At 40.0% G+C, this 20,646-nt stretch overlaps 1 protein-coding gene across 1 annotated transcript in view; it reads left to right on the top strand.

Annotated features, from left to right (window-relative positions):
• Nucleotides 1-20,646, top strand: part of NUP153 (nucleoporin 153kDa) — a 95,152-nt gene that overhangs the window by 44,446 nt on the left and 30,060 nt on the right. The window contains exons 10-14 of the mRNA XM_011962916.1: nt 1,451-1,597; nt 5,329-5,381; nt 5,628-5,754; nt 18,582-18,719; nt 19,961-20,059. Of these exons, the coding sequence (XP_011818306.1) occupies nt 1,451-1,597; nt 5,329-5,381; nt 5,628-5,754; nt 18,582-18,719; nt 19,961-20,059 (564 nt within the window). The remainder of the gene's footprint in view (nt 1-1,450; nt 1,598-5,328; nt 5,382-5,627; nt 5,755-18,581; nt 18,720-19,960; nt 20,060-20,646) is intronic.

Genomic DNA, 20,646 nt, shown 5'->3' with positions numbered 1-20,646 from the left:
ACAGGCGCCCGCCACCTCACCCGGCTAGTTTTTGTATTTTTAGTAGAGACGGGGTTTCACCGTGATAGTCAGGATGGTCTCGATCTCCTGACCTCATGATCCGCCCGTCTCGGCCTCCCAAAGTGCTGGGATTACAGGCTTGAGCCACCGCGCCCGGCCAGTTTGGAAGTCTTAACAGTGACTTACCATTTAGACTTACGTTGTAAGATTTTTGGTTTGGTTTGGTATTTAAATAACAATGGGGGAAATAACATGAAGAGGGATTTGGTCACATTTTTGGGAATTAAAATATTTTCATAGCTAGTTTTTTTGTTTGTTTTGGGAGACTGACTCTTGCTCTGTCTCCCAGGCTGGAGTGTGATGGCACAATCTTGGCTCACTGAAACCTCTGCCTCCTGGGTTCAAACCATTCTCCTGCCTCAGCCTCCTAAGTAGCCGGGATTACAGGCACATGCCACCATGCCTGGCTGATTTTTACATTTTTAGTAGAGATGGTTTCACCATGTTGGCCAGGCTGGTCTCGAACTCCGGACCTCAAATGATCCACCTGCTTCGGCCTCCCACATTGCTGGGATTACAGGCGTGAGCCACCACGCCTGGCCCATAGCTAGTTTTAAAATATCTTATTTGCAGCTCAGAAAATATGGGCAGTAATTCAGGGAAAATATGACAAAAGTACATTTTACTTCATGCATTTAAAATTCACTCTGGGCCAGGCACAGTGGGTCATGCCTGTAATCCCAGCACTTAAAGAGGCTGAGGCAGAAGGATTGCTTGAGCCCAGAAGTTTGAGGCCAGTCTGGGCAACACAGCAAGACCTAATCTCCGTTTAAAAAAAAAAAAAAAAAAGTCAGGCGAGGTGTCTCATGTCTGTAATCTCAGCACTTTGCAAGGTTGAGGCAGGCAGATTGCTTGAGACGAGGAATGTGAGACCAGCCTGGGCAACATGGCGAGACCCTGTCTCTACAAAAAATACCAAAAAAATTAGTCAGGTATGGTGGCGCATGCCTATCTACACAGGAGGCTGTGGTGGAAAGATCACCCAGGTCTTGGCTACAGTGAGCTGTGGTCTGGGTGACAGAGCAGGAGTCTGTCTTTTAAAAAAAGAAAATTTTTTTTTAAATTAATTAACTCTGTAAAAGCTTAGATTTGTAGTGCTGTTTTGAATATAGTTCCATTTTGTATGCATGCATGTGTGTAAAAAGTCATTAAGTCTGGAATGAAATACAGTGTATCCATGTGTGTATATTTATGGACATATATGTATATAAATAGATACATACCTTGGATTCCATTATTATCAGTTTTTCCTCTTACTTGTTTGTATCTACTGTATATTTCTCTAGGAAATACTCTTGGTCTTTAGGTCACATTAGCTATTGTCAAAATTTAGTTATGAATCATTGATTTATACGAAAATAAATGTCTTTGATTTCTGTTTACCTGTAAGGTGGATTCTCAGTATCCTCCTGTTCAGAGACTTATGACCCCAAAGCCAGTTTCCATAGCAACAAATCGAAGTGTTTATTTTAAACCATCGCTGACTCCATCTGGTGAATTCAGAAAGACTAATCAAAGAATAGATAAAAAGTGCAGTGTGAGTATATGTATATTTCTACCAGTCTTTGAATATTGATTAGAATGAGTAAGATTAAATAATGTAAAATATAGCTACCATTGCATTCTAGCAACTGTATAACGCATTAAGGTTGTGAATTAGTGATGATTATGAATTGGTATGCTTTTAAAATAGCTGTCACCTTGATCAAATCTTTCTTTTTTTTTTTTAAGATGAAGTCTCACTCTGTCGCCCAGGGTGGAGTACAATGGCATGCATGGTCTCAGCTCACTGCAGCCTCTGCCTCCTGGGTTCAGGTGATTCTCCTGCCTCAACCTCCCGAGTAGCTGGGACTACAGGCGTATGCCACCTCACTCAGCTAATTTTTGTAATTTTAGTAGAGACAGGATTTCACCACGTTGGCCAGGCTGGTCTCAAACTCCTGACCTCAAGTGACCCACCTGCCTAGGCCTCCCAAAGTGCTGGGATTACAGGTGTGAGCCACTGCACCTAGCCGCTACCTTGATCAGATCTTAAGTTAGTGTTGACTAGTAAACTCTAGCATATAGTCATTGTTTAGGTTTAATAATTTTGCCGTATTTGCTTTATCTGTTTCTTGAGTGTGGCAGTGTGCGGTGTTGAACTATCTGAAAGTAAATTTCAGACATTATCTTTTGAACTCTAAGTACTTTAATATGCATCTCCTAAGTACTTTGTCCTGTATTATCCCATCTAAGAAAATTAATTCTAATTCCTTAAAATTATCTAATATCCAGTTCATATTGAAATGTTTTTCATAATTCCTTTTTTGAACCAGGACTCAGCAAGGTTCAGATACTGCTTTTGGTTTTGTTTTTCCAGACCTCAGACCCTCACCCTGGCCACATTGGATTCTGTTTCTTGAGATAATTCACATATCATGCAAAGTTTAAATCATACATATTTAAAGTTTTCAATTCAGTGGTTTTAGCATGTTTTGAAAACACTTTATAAATAAAGTGGTGTCTGTGAGTTGTTCAACTGTTCAGCCATCATAATGGTAAATTTTAGAACGTTTGTATTACCATCTCTCCCACCCTTCGAAAATCTCATACCCGTACCCATTATTAGCCACTTAGCATAATGTTTTCAAGGTTCATTCGCATTGTAGTATGTATCAGTACTTCATTTTTTCCCTTTTTATGGCTGAATAATATTTCATTGTAAGAATATACTAGATTTTGTAGATATTTCATTGTATGGATATACTAGATTTTGTTTTATCCATTAATCAGTTGAGGGACATTGGGGTTGTTTTTACTTTTTGGCTATAATGAATAATGCTCCTATTGACATTTATGTGTGTGGTTTTTTTTTGTTTGTTTGTTTGTTTTGTGGACATGTTTTTATTTCTCTTGGATTTATACCTAGAAATAGAATTGCTGGATCATAGGTTTTTGAAGAGACCAGGCCAGTTTTCTTTTTTTTTTTTTTTGAGACGGAGTCTCGCTCTGTCGCCCGGGCTGGAGTGCAGTGGCCGGATCTCAGCTCACTGCAAGCTCCGCCTCCCGGGTTCACGCCATTCTCCTGCCTCAGCCTCCCAAGTGGCTGGGATTACAGGAGCCCGCCACCTCACCCGGCTAGTTTTTTTGTATTTTTTAGTAGAGACGGGGTTTCACCGTGTTGGCCAGGATGGTCTCGATCTCCTGACCTCGTGATCCGCCCGTCTCGGCCTCCCAAGGTGCTGGGATTACAGGCTTGAGCCACCGCGTCCGGCCCAGTTTTCTTACAAAATGTCCCATAATCTAGGTTTGTCTGTTTTTTTGTGTCATTTAACTTGTGTTTTTGTTTACTTAACACCTTACTGTTTATGCCTTTACTTACATTTAATCTCATTTCTAACAACTCAATTTATTGAAAACCTTGAAACTTAGAAAGATTAGTACAGTGATTGCCCATGTATTTCTTTATGTTGATTCACCAGTCATTAACATTTTGTCATATTTGCTTTATCTCCCTCCATACTTTTAAGTTAACATTAAATTTTTGAAAAATATTTTGAACATAGGGTGGTCACAGTGGCTCATGCCTGTAATCCCAGTGCTTTGAGAGGCTCAGGCAGAAGGATCAGTTGAGGCCAGGAGTTCAAGACTAGCCCAGGCATCATAGCGAGACCTTGTCTCTAGAGGAAATTAAAAAATTAGCCAGATGTGGTGGTGCGTGTCTGTAATCCTAGCAAGGCAGGAGGCTGAGGTAGGAGAATCACGTGACAGCCCAGGAGTTCGAGGCTGAAGTGAACTATGATTGCACCACTGTACTCCAGCTTGGGTGACAGAGTAAGACCCTGACTCTCTCTCGCGTGCACGCGCTCTCTCTCGCGCTCTCTCTCTCTCTCTCTCTCTATATATATATACATACACATATATGTATTTGGCTATAATAAATAATGCTCCTATGAACATTTATGTGTAAGTGTTTTGTTTTTGTTTGTTTTTTTGTTTTGTGGACATGTTTTTATTTCCCCTGGATTTGTACTTAGAAATGGAATTGCTGGATCATAGGATATATAGCCAGTATATACACACACACACACACACACAACATATTTCATATATATACACACATATATATACATATTTCATATATATTTTTTTTTAGCATATTGGACTTTTACAGATTTGCAAGAAAAATTTTGTGAACTTCACATTTTACTACATTTGCTGTATCTTTTTCTCTGTGTTCTTATAAACGAGTTCCCTTACGTAATGCATAACAGTGGTCAAACCCAGAAATTTAACATTTGCAGAACACTATAGTCTACAGATTCTATTTACATGTTGTCAGTTGGCCCCAAAGAAAAACTTGTAACATCGTGTCTTGCATTTAATCGTCATATCTCTTCATCTCCTTTAGTCTAGAACAGTTCCTTTTGTTTTTTGTTTTTGTTATTTTGTGTTTCACAACTGATAATTTTGAAGTATAGAAGCCAGTTATTTTGTAGAATGTTCTGTAGTTTTATGATTGATGTTTCCTCATGATTAGATTTCAGTTACTTACTTTTGGCTGTGAAAACCATCGAGGGAGTGTGCTGAGCTGTTCTCACTGTTCAGAAGGCACAGGCTACCAGTTTGTCCCATTTCTGGCAGTGTGGTTATTACATAAAGTGGTGTCTGTGAGGATTCTCTACTATAAAATTACTACTTTACCTTTCATAATGAATAAGTATCTTGTGGGAAGGAAAATTCCCAATTATCTTCTTTTCAGCCACTAATGTTAGCATTATTGATGATTCTTGCCTGTATCTTTTTGAGCACTTAATTGGTTTTTCATATTATAAGATAATTCAGGCTCTTCACGTGCATTTCCTGCCCCAGCCCTGTAATCAGCCATTTTTCTAAGGAGTCTTGATTACTTTCAGTGGACATATTAATTATTTAAGTTGCAGAGAGGCATTTCGAAAGGAATATCTTTGTATATTTGGTTGCACAATTAGCAGGACAAAAAGAGGGATAAGTAAAAGTAATTTTGTGGTTAGGTTAGTGAGTGTATTGTCTATATACCACCATTTTGTTAAAATAATGGTTGTGCTCACTGACATTTTTTATGTATAATCTCACCATAACTCTTGGTTACCATTCAGAAGTCAGGGTATAATTTCAAATTTCAGGATTCATTAACTAAAAAGCCATCAAATTCATGATTCTAAATATTAAAATTAATAGGGAGCAAGGTGGTACTAAGAAAATTGCAACAAATAAGCAAACGTATATATGTGTGTATTTCCTCCGCAGACTGGATATGAAAAATATATGACACCCGGACAAAATAGAGAACAACGAGAAAGGTACCATCATTTCTTATACAGCTGTACTTCTTTATATTTAACTTGTAGGGTCTGTATTTGATTTATATGTACCTTTTTGAAGATTAAAATCAAAGAACAGAAACTTTATACAAAGAAATCTAAGATTTTAGAATCACATTTGGCTGTATATATATATATATATTTTTTACTTGTTAGCAGTTCTAGTTAACAAGTTATGGACCAGAAGAATATATCAATTGTTTTAATTTTCTTTTTATTTGCCAGTGGCTTTTCATATCCAAATTTCAGTTTGCCTGCAGCCAATGGTTTATCTTCTGGAGTAGGTGGTGGAGGTGGCAAGATGAGACGAGAAAGAACACGCTTTGTTGCTTCTAAACCTCCGGAGGAGGAGGTAGGTTGTATACTCATTCTTGAGGTTTATTTAAAAAGCACTGGTGTGGTGGTGGTTAGGGGAGACCTGTAGGGGTAGGGTTCGAGGCGACCCAGAGCAAAGTTTAATCTGCTGTTGACTCAGTTCTTTTAAAATGTATGCTAAAAACCTAACCTAGTACCTTAAATTTCATGGGTATCGTAGAACAAAACAAAAGTACCCGTACTTTTTCAAATAAGGGAATTGCAATTGAAATTATTTGACCCTTGGTATTACTGTATAGTTTTGTCTGTGTGTAAAACATATGTAAATAAGTTCATGAATAGGATTAATGCTATATGTATTCTTCTTTTTTTAAGATACAGTCTCGCTCTGTCACTCAGGCTGGAGTGCAGTGGTGCAATCTTGGCTCACTGTAACGTCTGCCTCCTGGGTTCGGGCGATTCTTGTGCCTCAGCCATGCAAGTAGCTGGGACTATAGGCATGTGCCACCATACCTGGCTAATTTTTGTATTTTTTGTAGAGATGGGGTTTCACCATGTTGGCTAGGCTGGGTCGAACTCCTGCCATCAAGTGATCGCCTGCCTCAGCCTCGCAAAGTGCTGGAATTACAGGCGTGAGCCACTGTGCCCTGCCTGTATTCTTCTTACTTGCCTATTTCTCCTTTTTTGGTGTTGTATTGTGAAAGGTAACTGTAAGTTTTTTAATTTCACTAATTACATATTTATCCAGTTTGAAGATTTACCATAATCCATTCTGCCATCAGGATACATTTTGGTAGATTTCTAATACACATTAAAGTGAATATGCACTTTTCTGTCTGCAGATGTGCGATATTTTCTCTAGAATATTTGTCTAGGAATGGAATTGTTGGGATTATAGGGGATGATCCACATCTTCAGCTTTATTAGATGTTGCCATGTTTTCTCTTCAAGGTGGTTTTGCAGTTCAGTATTTCCACCATATGACAATAGATAGATCTTGGGCCATCCTTCTGTGTGTTTTTTTGATATTTGAGTTTTCTCTTGATCCATTTTTTTCCTATGGGGTGATTTCCTATGGCAAAGTATACATATATAATTCTTGTATGTATATTAAGAAATATGTATGTATATATATATATAATTTATTGTTAGAAAGAGTTCTCTATATATTCTGACCATAAATGTTTGGAAAAGGTAGGGACAGATTTAAGATTTGTTACATTAACCTTTCTGTCTATATATTGTTCTTTTTTCTAACTACTTTGAGTTGAATGCAAGTCTCATTTTAGTTTTATTATAAATGCATTTCAGCCTAGCTTAACCATTTGAGTTTTGATACATGGTCCTTGCATTTGTCATTTGTTTCTAATTAAAATTTCACAGGTGACTCTCTTATTGACCCTTGAGTTTTAGGAGTATATTTTTAGCTTTTTAAACATGCTTTTTCTATTTATGTTGACAGAAACAAAATCATGTTTTGGTTGAAGTTGTTGGATGTCTTAGATTTCTTCATGCCTGTTGGTATTTTACTCTTCAGGCTTGGAGTGGAATGCCTTGCATTCTTTTTATCTCTGCTTCTCCTAGTTAGCAGTACTATATAGCTCACCAGAATTATGACTTCCTTGGCAGTTTTCACTTTCTGCCGTATACATTGACTTGTAATGAGATTTGGGATTATGTTAGTAGACTTGGCTCGATTGCTGGTCTGGAGGCTCTGTCTTTCCCTTAGTCTCTGTTTCTTTTTTTTTTTTTTTTGAGACGGAGTCTCGCTCTGTCACCCAGGCTGGAGTGCAGTGGCCGGATCTCAGCTCACTACAAGCTCTGCCTCCCGGGTTTACGCCATTCTCCTGCCTCAGCCTCCCGAGTAGCTGGGACTACAGGCGCCCGCCACCTCACCCGGCTAGTTTTTTTGTATTTTTTAGTAGAGACGGGGTTTCACTGTGTTCATCAGGATGGTCTTGATCTCCTGACCTCGTGATCCGCCCGTCTCGGCCTCCCAAAGTGCTGGGATTACAGGCTTGAGCCACCGCGCCTGGCCCTTAGTCTCTGTTTCTCGCTCTACTAGAGTATTATGAAGGGAGGGAATGTATTACTGTAGATCATTATCTGGAAAGGAAATATCTTGAATGCCATTGATCATACAAACAGTATATAAATTTTGTAGATTCTGTAGCAAACCAATTTTCTTTTGTTATTAAAGCTCTTTATTATATTTAAGAAATGGGTTGGCAGCCGGGCGCAGTGGCTCATGCCTGTAATCGCAGGACTTTGGGAGGCCAACACGGGCGGATCAAGAGGTCAAGAGATCGAGACCATCCTGGCCAACATGATGAAACCCTGTCTGTACTAAAAATACAAAACTTAGCTGGGCGTGATGGCACATGCCTGTAGTCCCAGCTACTTGGGAGGCTGAGGCAGGAGAATCACTTGAACCCCAGAGGTGGAGGTTGCAGTGAGCTGAGATCGCACCAGTGTACTCCAACCTGGCAACAGAGCGAGACTCTGTCTCAAAAACAAAACAAAACAAAAACAAAAGAAATGGGCTATCTTACCTTGTGTAAATAAGGAATTTATTAGGTTGGTACAGAAGTATTTGGGTTTTGGACCATGACTTTTAAATCATTATAACTAGGCTCAAACATGTCTTTATTGAAAAAAACAGGAACCATTACAATCAACACATTCTTGCCAACGAGAAACAAATTGGTTTATTCCTGTGGCACAAAAATCTGTGCTTTGGGATTCGACAAGCTCTTGGAAAGCATTTTCTGCATCCTGCTATTATGGAAGTGTTTTCCCTGCAAAACGTTTTCGAGATGCTTGAAGAAGTGATAGTCAGTTGGCGAGAGGTCAGGTGAATATGGCGGATGAGGCAAAACTTTGTAGCCCAATTTCTTCAACTTTTGAAGCGTTGGTTATGCAGTGTGCCATTGGGTGGTATTGTGGAGAAGAAGTAGGCCCTTTCTGTTGATTGATGCCAGCTGCGGGCATTGCAGTTTTTGGTACATCTCACTGATTGACTGAGCAGACTTCTCAGATGTAGTGGTTTCACCAGGATTCTGAAAGCTGTAGTGGATTAGACCGGCCGCAGACCACCAGCCAGTGACCGTGGCCTTTTTTTGGTGCAAGTTTGGCTTTGGAAAGTGCTTTGAAGCTTCTTCTTGGTTCAACTACTGAACTGGTTGTCACCAGTTATCGTGTAAAATCCTCTTTTTGTCCCATGTCACAATCCGATAAATGGTTTGTTGTTGTTGCATAGAGTAGGAGAAGACGACACTTCAAAACAATTTTTTAAAATTTCACTCAGCTCGAGACACCCACTTATTGAGCTTTTTCACCTTTCCAATTTGCTTCAAATGCCGAATGACCATAGAATGGCTAACGTTGAGTTCTTTGGCAATTTCTCGTGTAGTTTGGGGATCAGCTTTGGTGACTGCTGTCAGTTGGTCACTATCAACTTCCAGTGGCTGGCCATTACGCTTTTCATCTTCAAGGCTCTTGTCTCCTTTGCAAACTTTGTTTTTTGTTGTTGTTGTGTGCTTCTTTGGGTGTTTTGTTTTGTTTCTGTTTTGAGACAGTCTTGCTTTGTGGCCCAGGCTGGAGTACAGTAGCGTGATCCCAGCACACTGCAGCCTCCTCCTCCTGGGTTCAAGCTATTTTCCTGCCTCAGCCTCCCGAGGCCTCCGAGCCTCCCCTTTCCTGCCTCACTCTCAGCCATGTGTCACAGGCCCAGCTAATTTTTTATATTTTTGATGGAGACAGGGTTTCACCATGTTGACCAGGCTGGTCTTGAACTCCTGACCTCAAGTGATCCAACTGCCTCAGCCTCCCAAAGTGCTGGGATTACAGGCGTGAGCCACCATGCCCAGCCTCCTTTGCAAAACTTCTTGAACCACCACTGCAGTATATGTTCATTAGCAGTTCTGGGCCAAATGCATTGTTGATGTTGGTGAGTTGTCTTTGCTGCTTTACAATCCATTTTGAACTCGAATAAGAAAATCGCTCAAACTTGCTTTTTGTCTAACATCATTTCCACAGTCTAAAATAATATAAAATAAACAGCAAGTAGTAAGTCATCAGCTAAATAACATAAAGGGAGAAATTTGCATTAAAATGATGTATAATGTAACCACATTTAAGAATGTATTCCAGTTATCAAGTGGCAAATTGTTATAATGCAAAACTGCAATTACATTTGCACCAATCTGATATCTGATTCATATAGCATGAGTTTATTTTTTTTTGACAAGTTTTTACTTTTCCTGGTAAAATCTGTGGCCTGTTTTGTAAAGTTTATCTCTGTATGAGGAAAATACAACCTGGCTTTGTTTGCCACATGATGCATTGTATAGATATTGCTTATTTCCCTTACCCAACAAAAGGGCTTACTGCCTGATGAGCACAGAACCCATACCATGGCACCAGGTTTTGTTTTGTTTTTTGAGACAGGGTCTCAGTCTATTTGTCGCCCAGGCTGGAGTGCACGATCTTGGCTCATGGCAACCTCCACCCCCTGAGTTCAAGTGATTCTCATGTCTCAGCCTCCCAAGTAGCTGGGATTATAAGCACGCACCGCCAAGGCCAGCTATTTATTTTTTATTTTTTTATTTTAGTAGAGATGGGGTTTTGCCATGTTGTCCGGGCTCTTCTCGAATTCCTGACCTTAGGTGATCCCCACCCGCCTTGCTTCCCAAAGTGCTGGGATTACAGGTGTGAATCACTGCCCAGCCAGAAAATAATTTTTAGTATACCGGACAATAAGAGCAAAATATTAATATTAATAAAACGAACTGTTCATTACAAACAAAGTCATACGAAACATGTATCTGCAAGACAGCTAAAACTAAGCTATAGATAATCAACCTGAGCTTCAGCTTAAGATCTCAGAAGTTTTATTTTTAAAAACTGAAGCTGAAGGTGAAGCCATGCTCCAAAGAATTAAAGAAATCAGTGACTAACAGGTATTCTTGAACTTACAAGATGGCAGATAAGAAACAGCTTGCTGAAGCCCTCTCCACTTCTAAGATAAGAAAACTGACTGAAATTGGCTGGAACTAATATGACCAATTAGAGTCTGCAGAATGAGCTTGCTGACATCACAGCCCAGATTTCCACATTTCATTCTAACTGCCCCAGAATTTGCACATGTGGCCCATAAAGATGCATGAAGAGACAACTGTGCACATCCAGGGACTTTTCAGACCTCCTCTTTCCTGCCCCGGAATCTACCCCCTAAACCTTTCCTAATAAACATATTGCCTTAAGGCCAATTTGCGGGGAGACAGATTTGAGCTGGACTCCTGTCTTCCTTGTTAGTTGACTCTTAAATAAAGCTTTCCTTTCTTCAGAAACCTGGTGCCAGCCAAGTTGGGAGGCTCGCTTGAGCCCAGGAGTTTGAGATCACCCAGGGCAACATGGCAAAACCCCATGTGTACAAAAAAATGACAAAAATTAACCAGGCATGGTGGTCAGCGCCTGTAGTCCCAGCTACTAGGGAGGCTGAAGTACGAGGATCACCCCAGCCTGGGAGACTGTCTTTAAAAAAAAAAAAAAAAAAAACTCCTCTTCACTCATGTCTGTATCATCTCCTCCCCTGTTTGGGCCCCTTCTCTTCATTCTGGCCAACTGCCAACTGCCAATTTTGCATCGCAGGATTCTTCACTCAGTCCTTCCCATTGCTGGCTCTGTTCCACCCTGAAGTTATAGTATCCACATTTCTGAGGAAAGAGGTACTAATGTGATGTCAGCCCCAAACTTTCTGCCCACCTTGTGGTTTGTTTGTTTGTTTGTTTGTTTGACAGAGTCTTGCTCTGTCTCCCAGGAGGGAGTGCAGTGGTGCAATCTCGGCTCACTGCAACCTCCACCTCCTGAGTTCAAGCAATTCTCCTGCCTCAGCCTCCTGAGTAGCTGACATTACAAGCATATGCCACCATGCCCAGCTAAATTTTGTATTGTTAGTAGAGACGGGGTTTCACCATATTGGCCAGGCTGGTCTCAAACTCCTGACTTCAAGAGATCAGCCCGCCTTGGCCTCCCAAAGGGCTGGGGTTACGGGGGTGAACCACCATACCCATCCCCACCTTGTGTTTTATATCTATATAGAATAGGTTTGGATACACACTTCTATAGTTATTTGGAACGCAATGCTGCTTGTTTGTATCAGATGTCAGATATGTTCAGACCGTGAATCGTTTCTTTGTTCAGTTGTAATTAGTGGGAATTTTTGGTAAAAAATTAAAAGATTGGCCAGTCACCGTGGCCCACACCTGTAATCCCAGCACTTTGGGGAGGCTGAGGCCGGCAGATCACCTGAGGTCAGGAGTTCGAGACCAGCCTGGCCAACATGGTGAAACCCTGTCTCTACTAAAAACACAAAAATTAGCTGGGTGTGATCCTAGCTACTTGGGAAGTTGAGGCAGAAGAATCGCTTAAACCTGGGAGGGGGAGGTTGCAGTGAGCTGAGATCACACCACTGCACTCCTGCCTGGGTGACAGATTGAGACTTTGTCTCAAAAAAAAAAAAAAAAGATTAAAGTTATTTTTGTGGGGGCGGTGTTTTCATGGGCCTTTGGAAGAGTCAAATGGAAGAGATTTAGTTTTAATGAAATATAAACACATTATGCTAATTTTCGATAGTGTTGCTATTTAGCAGGAATGGATGTATTCTGATCCATTAAATTCAGGTTAATAGAACTCTGTATGTAAAATTACCCATTTGAAACGATTTTTGTTTTTTTTTTTTTTTTTTGAGACAGAGTCCTGCTCATTCGCCTAGGCTGGAGTGCAGTAGTGCGATCTCGGCTCACTGCAAGCTCTACCTCCCAGCACTTTCGGAGGCAAAGGTAGGCAGATAACGAGGTCAGGAATTCGAGACCAGCCTGGCCAACACGGTGAAACCCTGTCTCTACTAAAATACAAAAATACAAAAAAAAGCCGGGTGTAGTGGCAGGCACCTGTAGTCCCAGCTACTCGGGAGGCTGAGGCAGGAGAATGGCGTGAACCCAGGAGGCGGAGGTTGCAGTGAGCCAAGATCGCACCACTACACTCCAGCCTGGGTAACAAGATCGAAACTCTGTCTCAAAAAGGAAAAAACAAGAATTGGTTCAAGGTCAGTGAAATAAGGAACCAGTGTGGACATGAGTGTGCCTTACGGAGTCGGCATGAGAGAGTAGATTATATGGTTGATGTTTTTAGGGTTCTCTGTCCACTAGAGGTTGGACAGAGAAGAGAAGCTTCCCTACAAAAATAGCCAGATGCATCTTTTGTTTGCTCCTCCTCCCTCAGTTGATTATGACAAATTTCATACATGAAATGTTGAAAGAAATGTGCAGTGGATACACATAGTAGCAGTTAGATTCCAACATTTTGTGTTACATTTGCTTTATCAAAAAAAAAAATTTACCTGTCCCATCTTTTTTTTGTGGTGCATTTTAAAGATAGTTGAAGACATTAGTACACTTTGCCCCCAAATACTTCAGCATGCATAGAATGAAGTAGAGTTAAATATTTGTTGTTTTTTTATAATATAGCAAAATTGACATATAGTGAAATGTTAAATTCTTAGATATGCCATTTAATACATTTGACAAATGCTTACACCCGTGTATTCCAAGCCCTATCAAGATATTGAATATTTCTATCATCCTAGAAATTTCAGTTGTCCTCCTTCTCAGTCAGTTGCCGTTACCTCCTACCCCAGAGGCAATCACTGTTCTCATTTTTTCCACCACATACTGGTTTTGCTTGTTCTGCAGCTTCATATAGTTACTCACTACATATCCTTTTGTCCCTGGCTGTTGTGAGTAGAGCTACTAGGAACATTCTTATTCAGGTCTTTTTGTAAATAAACTTTTTCTCTGGGGTAAATACCTGGAAGAAGAGGTGCTAAGTTGTATGTTTAACTTTCTAAGGAGCCATCATACTGTTTTCAAAAGTGTTTGTGCCATTTTATATCCCTCCCAGCAGTGTATGAACATTTTATTTAGTTTGTATCCTTACCAATAGTTGATAGTCATCTTTTAAATTTTAGTCATTCTGGTTTGTGTGTAGTGGTATCTCATTGTAATTTTAATTTGCATTTCCTTGATGACTAATAATATTGTGTTCTTTTTATGTGCTGATTGGCCATTTGTGCATCTTTTTTTGTGAGGTGTCTGTTCAGTTCTTTTTTTTTTTCTTTTTTTTTGAGATGGAGTCTTGTTCTGTCACCCAGGCTGGAGTGCAGTGGCATGATCTTGGCTCACTGCAACCCCCGCCTCCCAGGTTCAAGCAACTCTCCTGTGTCAGCCTCCCAAGTAGCTGGGATTACAGGTGGACGCTGTCATGCCCAGCTAATTTTTTGTATTTTATTAGAGACAGGGTTTCACCGTGTTGCCCAGGCTGGTCTCAAACTCATGAGCTCAGGCAACCCACCCGCCTTGGCCTACCAAAGTGTGAGAATTACAGACATAAGCCACTGCGCCTGACCATTCTGTTCAGTTCTTTTGTCCTTGTAAGAATTGGGTTGTCGTCTTCTTTTTTTTTTCTTTTTTTCTTTTTTTTTTTTTTTGAAATGGAGTCTCACTGTGTCACCTGGGCTGGAGTGCAGTGGCCGGATCTCAGCTCACTGCAAGCTCCGCTGCCTCCCGGGTTCACGCCATTCTCTGGCCTCAGCCTCCCAAGTAGCTGGGACTACAGGCGCCTGCAACCTCGCCTGGGTAGTTTTTTTTGTATTTTTTAGTAGAGATGGAGTTTCACCATGTTAGCCAGGATGGTCTCGATCTCCTGACCTTGTGATCCGCCCGTCTTGGCCTCCCAAAGTGCTGGGATTACAGGCTTGAGCCACTGCACCTGGCCTTTTCTTTTTTTGAGACAGTTTTGCTCTTGTTGCCCAGGCTGGAGTGCAGTGGTGTGGTCTCAGCTTACCGCAACCTCCATCTCTCAGGTTGAAGTCTCCCTAGTAGCTGGGATTACAGGTGTGCACCACCACACCCAGCTAATTTTTTTTGTATTTTTAGTAGAGATGGGTTTCTCCATGTTGGTCAGGCTGGTCTCAAACTCTTGACCTAAGGTGATCCAACAGCCTTGGCCTCCCAAAGTGCTGGGATTACAGGCCGTGAGCCACCGTGCCCAGCCAGTTGACTTCTTACTGTGTTTTAGGAGGTCTTTATAAATTCTTGACCTAGGTATTTTGTCAGATACATGTCTTAACAAATATTTTTTTCCCAGTATGACTTGCCTGTTCATTTTCTTAATAATATCCTTTGATTGGCCTATGTTGTAAATTTTATGAAACCTGGATTTTTTTTTTCTAATATTTTTATTCTTTGTGTCCTAAGAAAAATTTGCCTGTTGCCAGGCTACAAAGGTAGTTTCCTGTGCTTGCTTCTAGAAGCTTTGTAATTTTGCTTTTATAGTTTTTTAATTTCTTTTGATTTTTGTATTTGACCCATGGATTATTTAGAAATGTATTGAATTTCCAAATATTTGGGGGGAGGGTATTGGTTTCTAATTTAATTTCATTGTGATTAGAAAAAGATTGAGATTATGACTTCAGTGTTTTGAAATGTATTGAGACTTATTTTATAGTTCAGTATATGGTCTGCTTGATAATTCTTAAAGAAAATAGATTCTGTAGTTGTTGGGTATAGTGATCTATAGAAGTAAGCTGATAGTATTAGATCTTGTTCTTACTCATTTTTCATGAGGAGGGAGGGTATGGTTAGCCTGTTAAGTTATTGAGAGATGGGGGTTAAAATTGCCAACTTTTATTTGGTGAATTTGTCTTATCCCTTTGGTTATGTCTTTTTTTTTTTTTTTTTCTGAGATGAGCTGTCACTCTGTCACCCAGGCTGGAGTGCAGTGGCATGGTCACTTGAGCCTCCCAAGTAGCTGGGACCACAGGCACGTGCCACCATACCTCGCCGATTTTTTAAATCATTTGTAGAGACAAGGTCTCACCATATTGCCCAGGCTGATTTCGAAACTCCTGCGCCAAAGCGATCAACCTATCGTTGCCTCTCAAAGTGCTGAGATTACAGTCATGTGCTACCACGCCTAACCTCTATTTTTGTTTCATGTATTTTGAGGCCCTCATGAGAGCATCCACTTTATATTTGTTCTGTGGCTCCATAGTGATTTGTCCTTTTAAGATTATTAAGTGTCCTTTTTAAAAAACCTTTGGAAATATTTTTTGTCTTGAAATCTACTTTGGTATTAATACAGCCACTCTTCTTACTGGAATAAGCCTTGTTAAGCTTAGTAGTTTCAGGGTGTATCTTTTTCCATCCATATATTTTGAGCCTGTCCATGTTTATATTTAAAGTAGGTCTTAGGTAAACAGCATACAAATGAGTTTTGCCTTTCTGTCCATTTTCTGTCTTTTAATTGAAACACCAAATCCATTTATAGTTAATATAATTTTTGATATGGTTGGAGTGATGGCTACCATTGATCCATTGTTTTCTGTTGTTCCTTTTGAAAGCTGCCATTTGGTGGTTAAGGGGATATTTATTATTTAATTATTTAATATTTATTATTAGAATTCTGTGTTTATTGGTTTTGTTTTTGTCTTTTGAGATGGGTTCTTGCTGTCACCCAGGATGGAGTGCAGTGGCGCAGTCATGGCCCACTACAGCCTGGAACTCCTGGACTCAGGCCATTCTCCCACCTCAGCCTCCCAGGTACTGGGACTACAGGCATGCCACTGCACCTGGCTAGTTTTTTGTTTGTTTAGTTTTTATAGAGACAGAGTCTCGCTGTGTTGCCCAGACTGGTCTCAAATTCTTGACCTCAAACTGTCCTGCCTCGGCCTCCCAAAGTGCTGGGGTTACAAGTCATTTTAATTTGTTAGATTTTTAACTCTCCCTCTTTTGCATTATTTAGTGGTTCTTCTTGGGATTTCTCTGTCTTCCATAACTTTTTTCAAATTATGTTACTTTCATACCACATCCTGTAAAAATAACAAGATTGCAACTATATAGTTAGATTTATTACCGGGCTTCCCTGGCATTTATGCTGTACTTACTTGTATTACATCTGGAGAGGCTGTAAATTCAACGTGTACTTTTTACTTTATATATAGTTAAATTTATTTTAAAGAAATTAAGAGAAAAAAGTTGTTGTTTGCTAACATATTCCTCATGTCTTTCTGAAATCTGAGTTTCCATTTGGTAACATTTCCTTTCAGCCTGAAAAACTTGTAGAGCAGGTTTTATGGAAGTAGATTCTTAGTTTTATCTGGAAGTGTCTTTATTTTGCTTTGGGCTTTTGGATCAGCTTTATTGAGGTGTGATTTATTTACAATAAACTGCATCTATTTGAAGTATTCAGATTATTTTAGCTGGCAGTGGACTTCTCTGAACTCGTTCTGTCTCCCCGGTAGTAGGCAGCAGCTTAAACTTTTTAGTTTTATTTGGCAGCTTGGCGTCTGCCTTACAGCTGTGTAGTTTACAGGTCCACCAGGGATTTAGGTGGCTTATATGTAGACTTTGAGGTTCCCTTTCTGTGGCTCTTCATTTCTGCATCTCACCTCCTTTTCTGGCTGATTGTTCAGTTAACAGGTTTGCTGTTTTCTCTCAGAACTTCAGGTATTCAGTGGCACCAACTCATGAAGAGAACAGGAAGCTCACTCAGTGCCCTTCCCATCTTCCGAGTGTCCTCTCCCATCCAGTTTCTTCTCACTTTTGGTTGCTCTCGTGCCTTCAGATGATTGTTTCTTTATAATTTTTTCCAGAGTGTATAATTACCGTATATCTGAACATTTGTCAAGTAGAAGCTACTCTGCTTTTAGCAGAAGTGGAACTCGTTTTGTTTGTTCTTAATCTGGGGATCATTGGAGACTTAGGGTGCTCTTTGTTCAGTTCGGTTAAAAATCAAAGTGGCTCTCCAGACTCCTCAGTACTCACAGTTACTAAACGCTTGTTTCACATGCCAAGACCATATGGTGCTCCCCCTGACCCCCTTACCTGCAAGGGATATGTTCCAGGAATCCCAGGGCATACCTGAAACTGCAGATAGTATTGAACCCTGTATGTACTGTGTGTTTTCCTGTAATACGTATCTGTGATAAAGTTTAATTTATAATTAGGCACAGTCAGAGATTAACAACAACAATAAAATAGAACAATTTTAACACTATAATGTAGTAAAGGTTATATGAATATAGTCTCTTTTTCTCTCAAAATATCTTATTGTATATAATATTTTTGGATCATGGTTAACCGTGGGTCAGGGAAACTGGAAATTAAAACCGTGGGTAAGGTAGGCTAATATATATAGCTTTATGTTTCTTATTAATACAACAACTGTAGTATATTGTAAGAATTACTTTTTTTTCCCCCTCAGTTTTACCAGTTAGGAAATTGGTACAGAAGGCAGTTAGGGTCCCAAAGTCACATGGCTGGTTGGTGGCACAGCTGGGATTAAAAATCTTGGCCGGGCGCGGTGGCTCAAGCCTGTAATCCCAGCACTTTGGGAGGCCGAGATGGGCGGATCACGAGGTCAGGAGATCGAGACCATCCTGGCTAACACGGTGAAACCCCGTCTCTACTAAAAATACAAAAAAACTAGCCGGGCGAGGTGGCGGGCACCTGTAGTCCCAGCTACTCGGGAGGCTGAGGCAGGAGAATGGCGTAAACCCAGGAGGCGGAGCTTGCAGTGAGCTGAGATCCGGCCACTGCACTCCAGTCTGGGCAACAGAGCGAGACTCCGCCTCAAAAAAAAAAAAAAAAAAAAAAAAATTGTTTAGTTTTTCTGATTGAAGAACCCACAGCGTTAACACTACATGGTGCCATCTTCTTCCTGTATACTTTCATGCTGAAAATAAGTAGAGATAAAAGAATGATGTGAAAGATGAAATATATCATGCAACATGTTATGTTTTAGGAAATGGAAGTTCCGGTATTACCGAAAATCTCTCTACCAATCACCAGTTCTTCACTGCCTGCCTTTAATTTTAGTTCCCCTGAGATCACAGCTTCCTCTCCATCACCCAGCAATTCGTCTCAATCATTAACAAACAAGGTACAAACCATTGTATAAATACAGGTGACATTTGTTCTTTAATTCTTTATTTTAAAAAATCCTATAAACTGGTTAATTTTGATTATGGAAATTAATAACTCATAGTAAACGGAAATGGAAATGCTGTTTTGCTTTTTTAAAAAAATGTACAGATATCTTGGATATATTATAATGGAGTGTTCATCAACTCTCATGCAATACCATAGAGAAGGAGATTCTTGTAAATTTGTTTCCAAATAGTGTTTCCAATAAGATACTTTTTGGGTAGAAGTGCACTCAGTGTTTCATGTTTTTACTTCTCAGCTAGGCTTAACATCTTTTAATCTGCTCCTGAATTTTTTTTTATTTTTGAGGTGGTGTCCTGCTATATTGCCGAGGCTAGAGAGCAGTGGTATAATCACAGCTCATTGCAGCTTCCATCTCTTGGGCTCAAGTGATCCTCCCACCTCAGCCTCTTGAGTAGTTGGGACTACAGGTGTACACCACCACAGCCAGCTAATTTAAAAACATTTTTTTCTTAATATTTATTTATTTTTTGAGCTTGAGTCTCGCCCTGTCGCCTAGGTTGGAGTGCAGTAGCAGGATCTTGGCTCACTGCAACCTCCACCTCCCAGGTTCAAGTGCTTCAGCCTCCTGAGTAGCTGGGATTATAGGTGTGCACTACCATGCCCGGCTAATTTTTGTATTTTTAGTAGAGACAACGTTTCACCATGTTGGTTAGGCTGACCTCGAACTCCTGGCTTCAGGTGATCCACCTGCATTGGCCTCACAAAGTACTAGGATTACAAGCATGAGCCACCACTCCTGGCCACAAAATATTTTTATAGGTGAGGTCTTGCTGTGTTACCCAGGCTGGTCTTGAAATCTTGGGTTCAAGCAATTCTTTCTGTCATGGCTTCCCAAAGTGCTGGGATTACAGGTGTGAGGCACTATGCCTGGCCTGCTCCTGAAATTTTAATGCTTACTTTCTTGCTTTGACTTCTTCTGAACATTTTCTTATAGATGTTACTTTACTTTTTTATACAAATATCCACCTCTAAGATTGTGTGTACTCATAAGAGGAAGCCAGATTTTGTAGCACTTACAGTTCTGTTTTTCAGAACTTAAAGTGAGATTTTTAAATTTAAAAGGAAAAAAATACTTAGTGTCTTTGGAATAATGAGTTTGCTTCATGTCTTTTATTATCACTTTATTTTTCTAAAGCTCTTTTTGTGTCATTTCTTAATAATTTGGAAAACCAGGTACAAATGACCTCTCCAAGCAGCACTGGCAGTCCCATGTTTAAATTTTCATTTCCAATCGTAAAATCTACTGAGGCAGATGTACTACCTCCATCATCTGTAAGTAACAAGCAAGGAATAGTATATATTTATTTATACTAAATATACGTATTTAGTATATATAAAGCCATGTTATATTTTTATCAAATCTAAGATGCCATTGGTGGTGAGAAACGCTATTCTTTTTCTTCCAACTTAAAAAATACTCCGTGAAAAACTTTTGAACAATTGTGTATTCTTCACTGCATAGTGTACACATATATGAATATTCATTTTCTTTTGTACCATTTGAAAGTTAAAATGCAAACATCTGAATTTCCTTAATTCTTCTCCATGTATCCCTTAAGAAAAAGGACATTCCTTTGCATCCCCACAATACAGCTATCATACCCAAGAAGTTTGGGATGATCTGATAACGACATGGTCCATATTCAGATTTCCCCATTATCCCCAGACTGTCCTTTAATTGCTGTTTTATTTCTATTGGTCCTAGAGCCAGTTAAAGACTAGGACCTAATCAACTGCATTATATTGCATTTAGTTAAAACGTGTCAGCCGGGCGCGGTGGCTCAAGCCTGTAATCCCAGCACTTTGGGAGGCTGAGACGGGCGGATCACGAGGTCAGGAGATCGAGACCATCCTGGCTA

The sequence above is a fragment of the Colobus angolensis genome, unplaced genomic scaffold (assembly GCF_000951035.1).
Source record: "Colobus angolensis palliatus isolate OR3802 unplaced genomic scaffold, Cang.pa_1.0 Scaffold6, whole genome shotgun sequence".
Classification (NCBI taxonomy): Eukaryota; Metazoa; Chordata; class Mammalia; order Primates; family Cercopithecidae; genus Colobus; species Colobus angolensis.
Note: the sequence above shows the minus strand (reverse complement) of the source record. Positions and strands in the feature narration are given on the sequence as shown.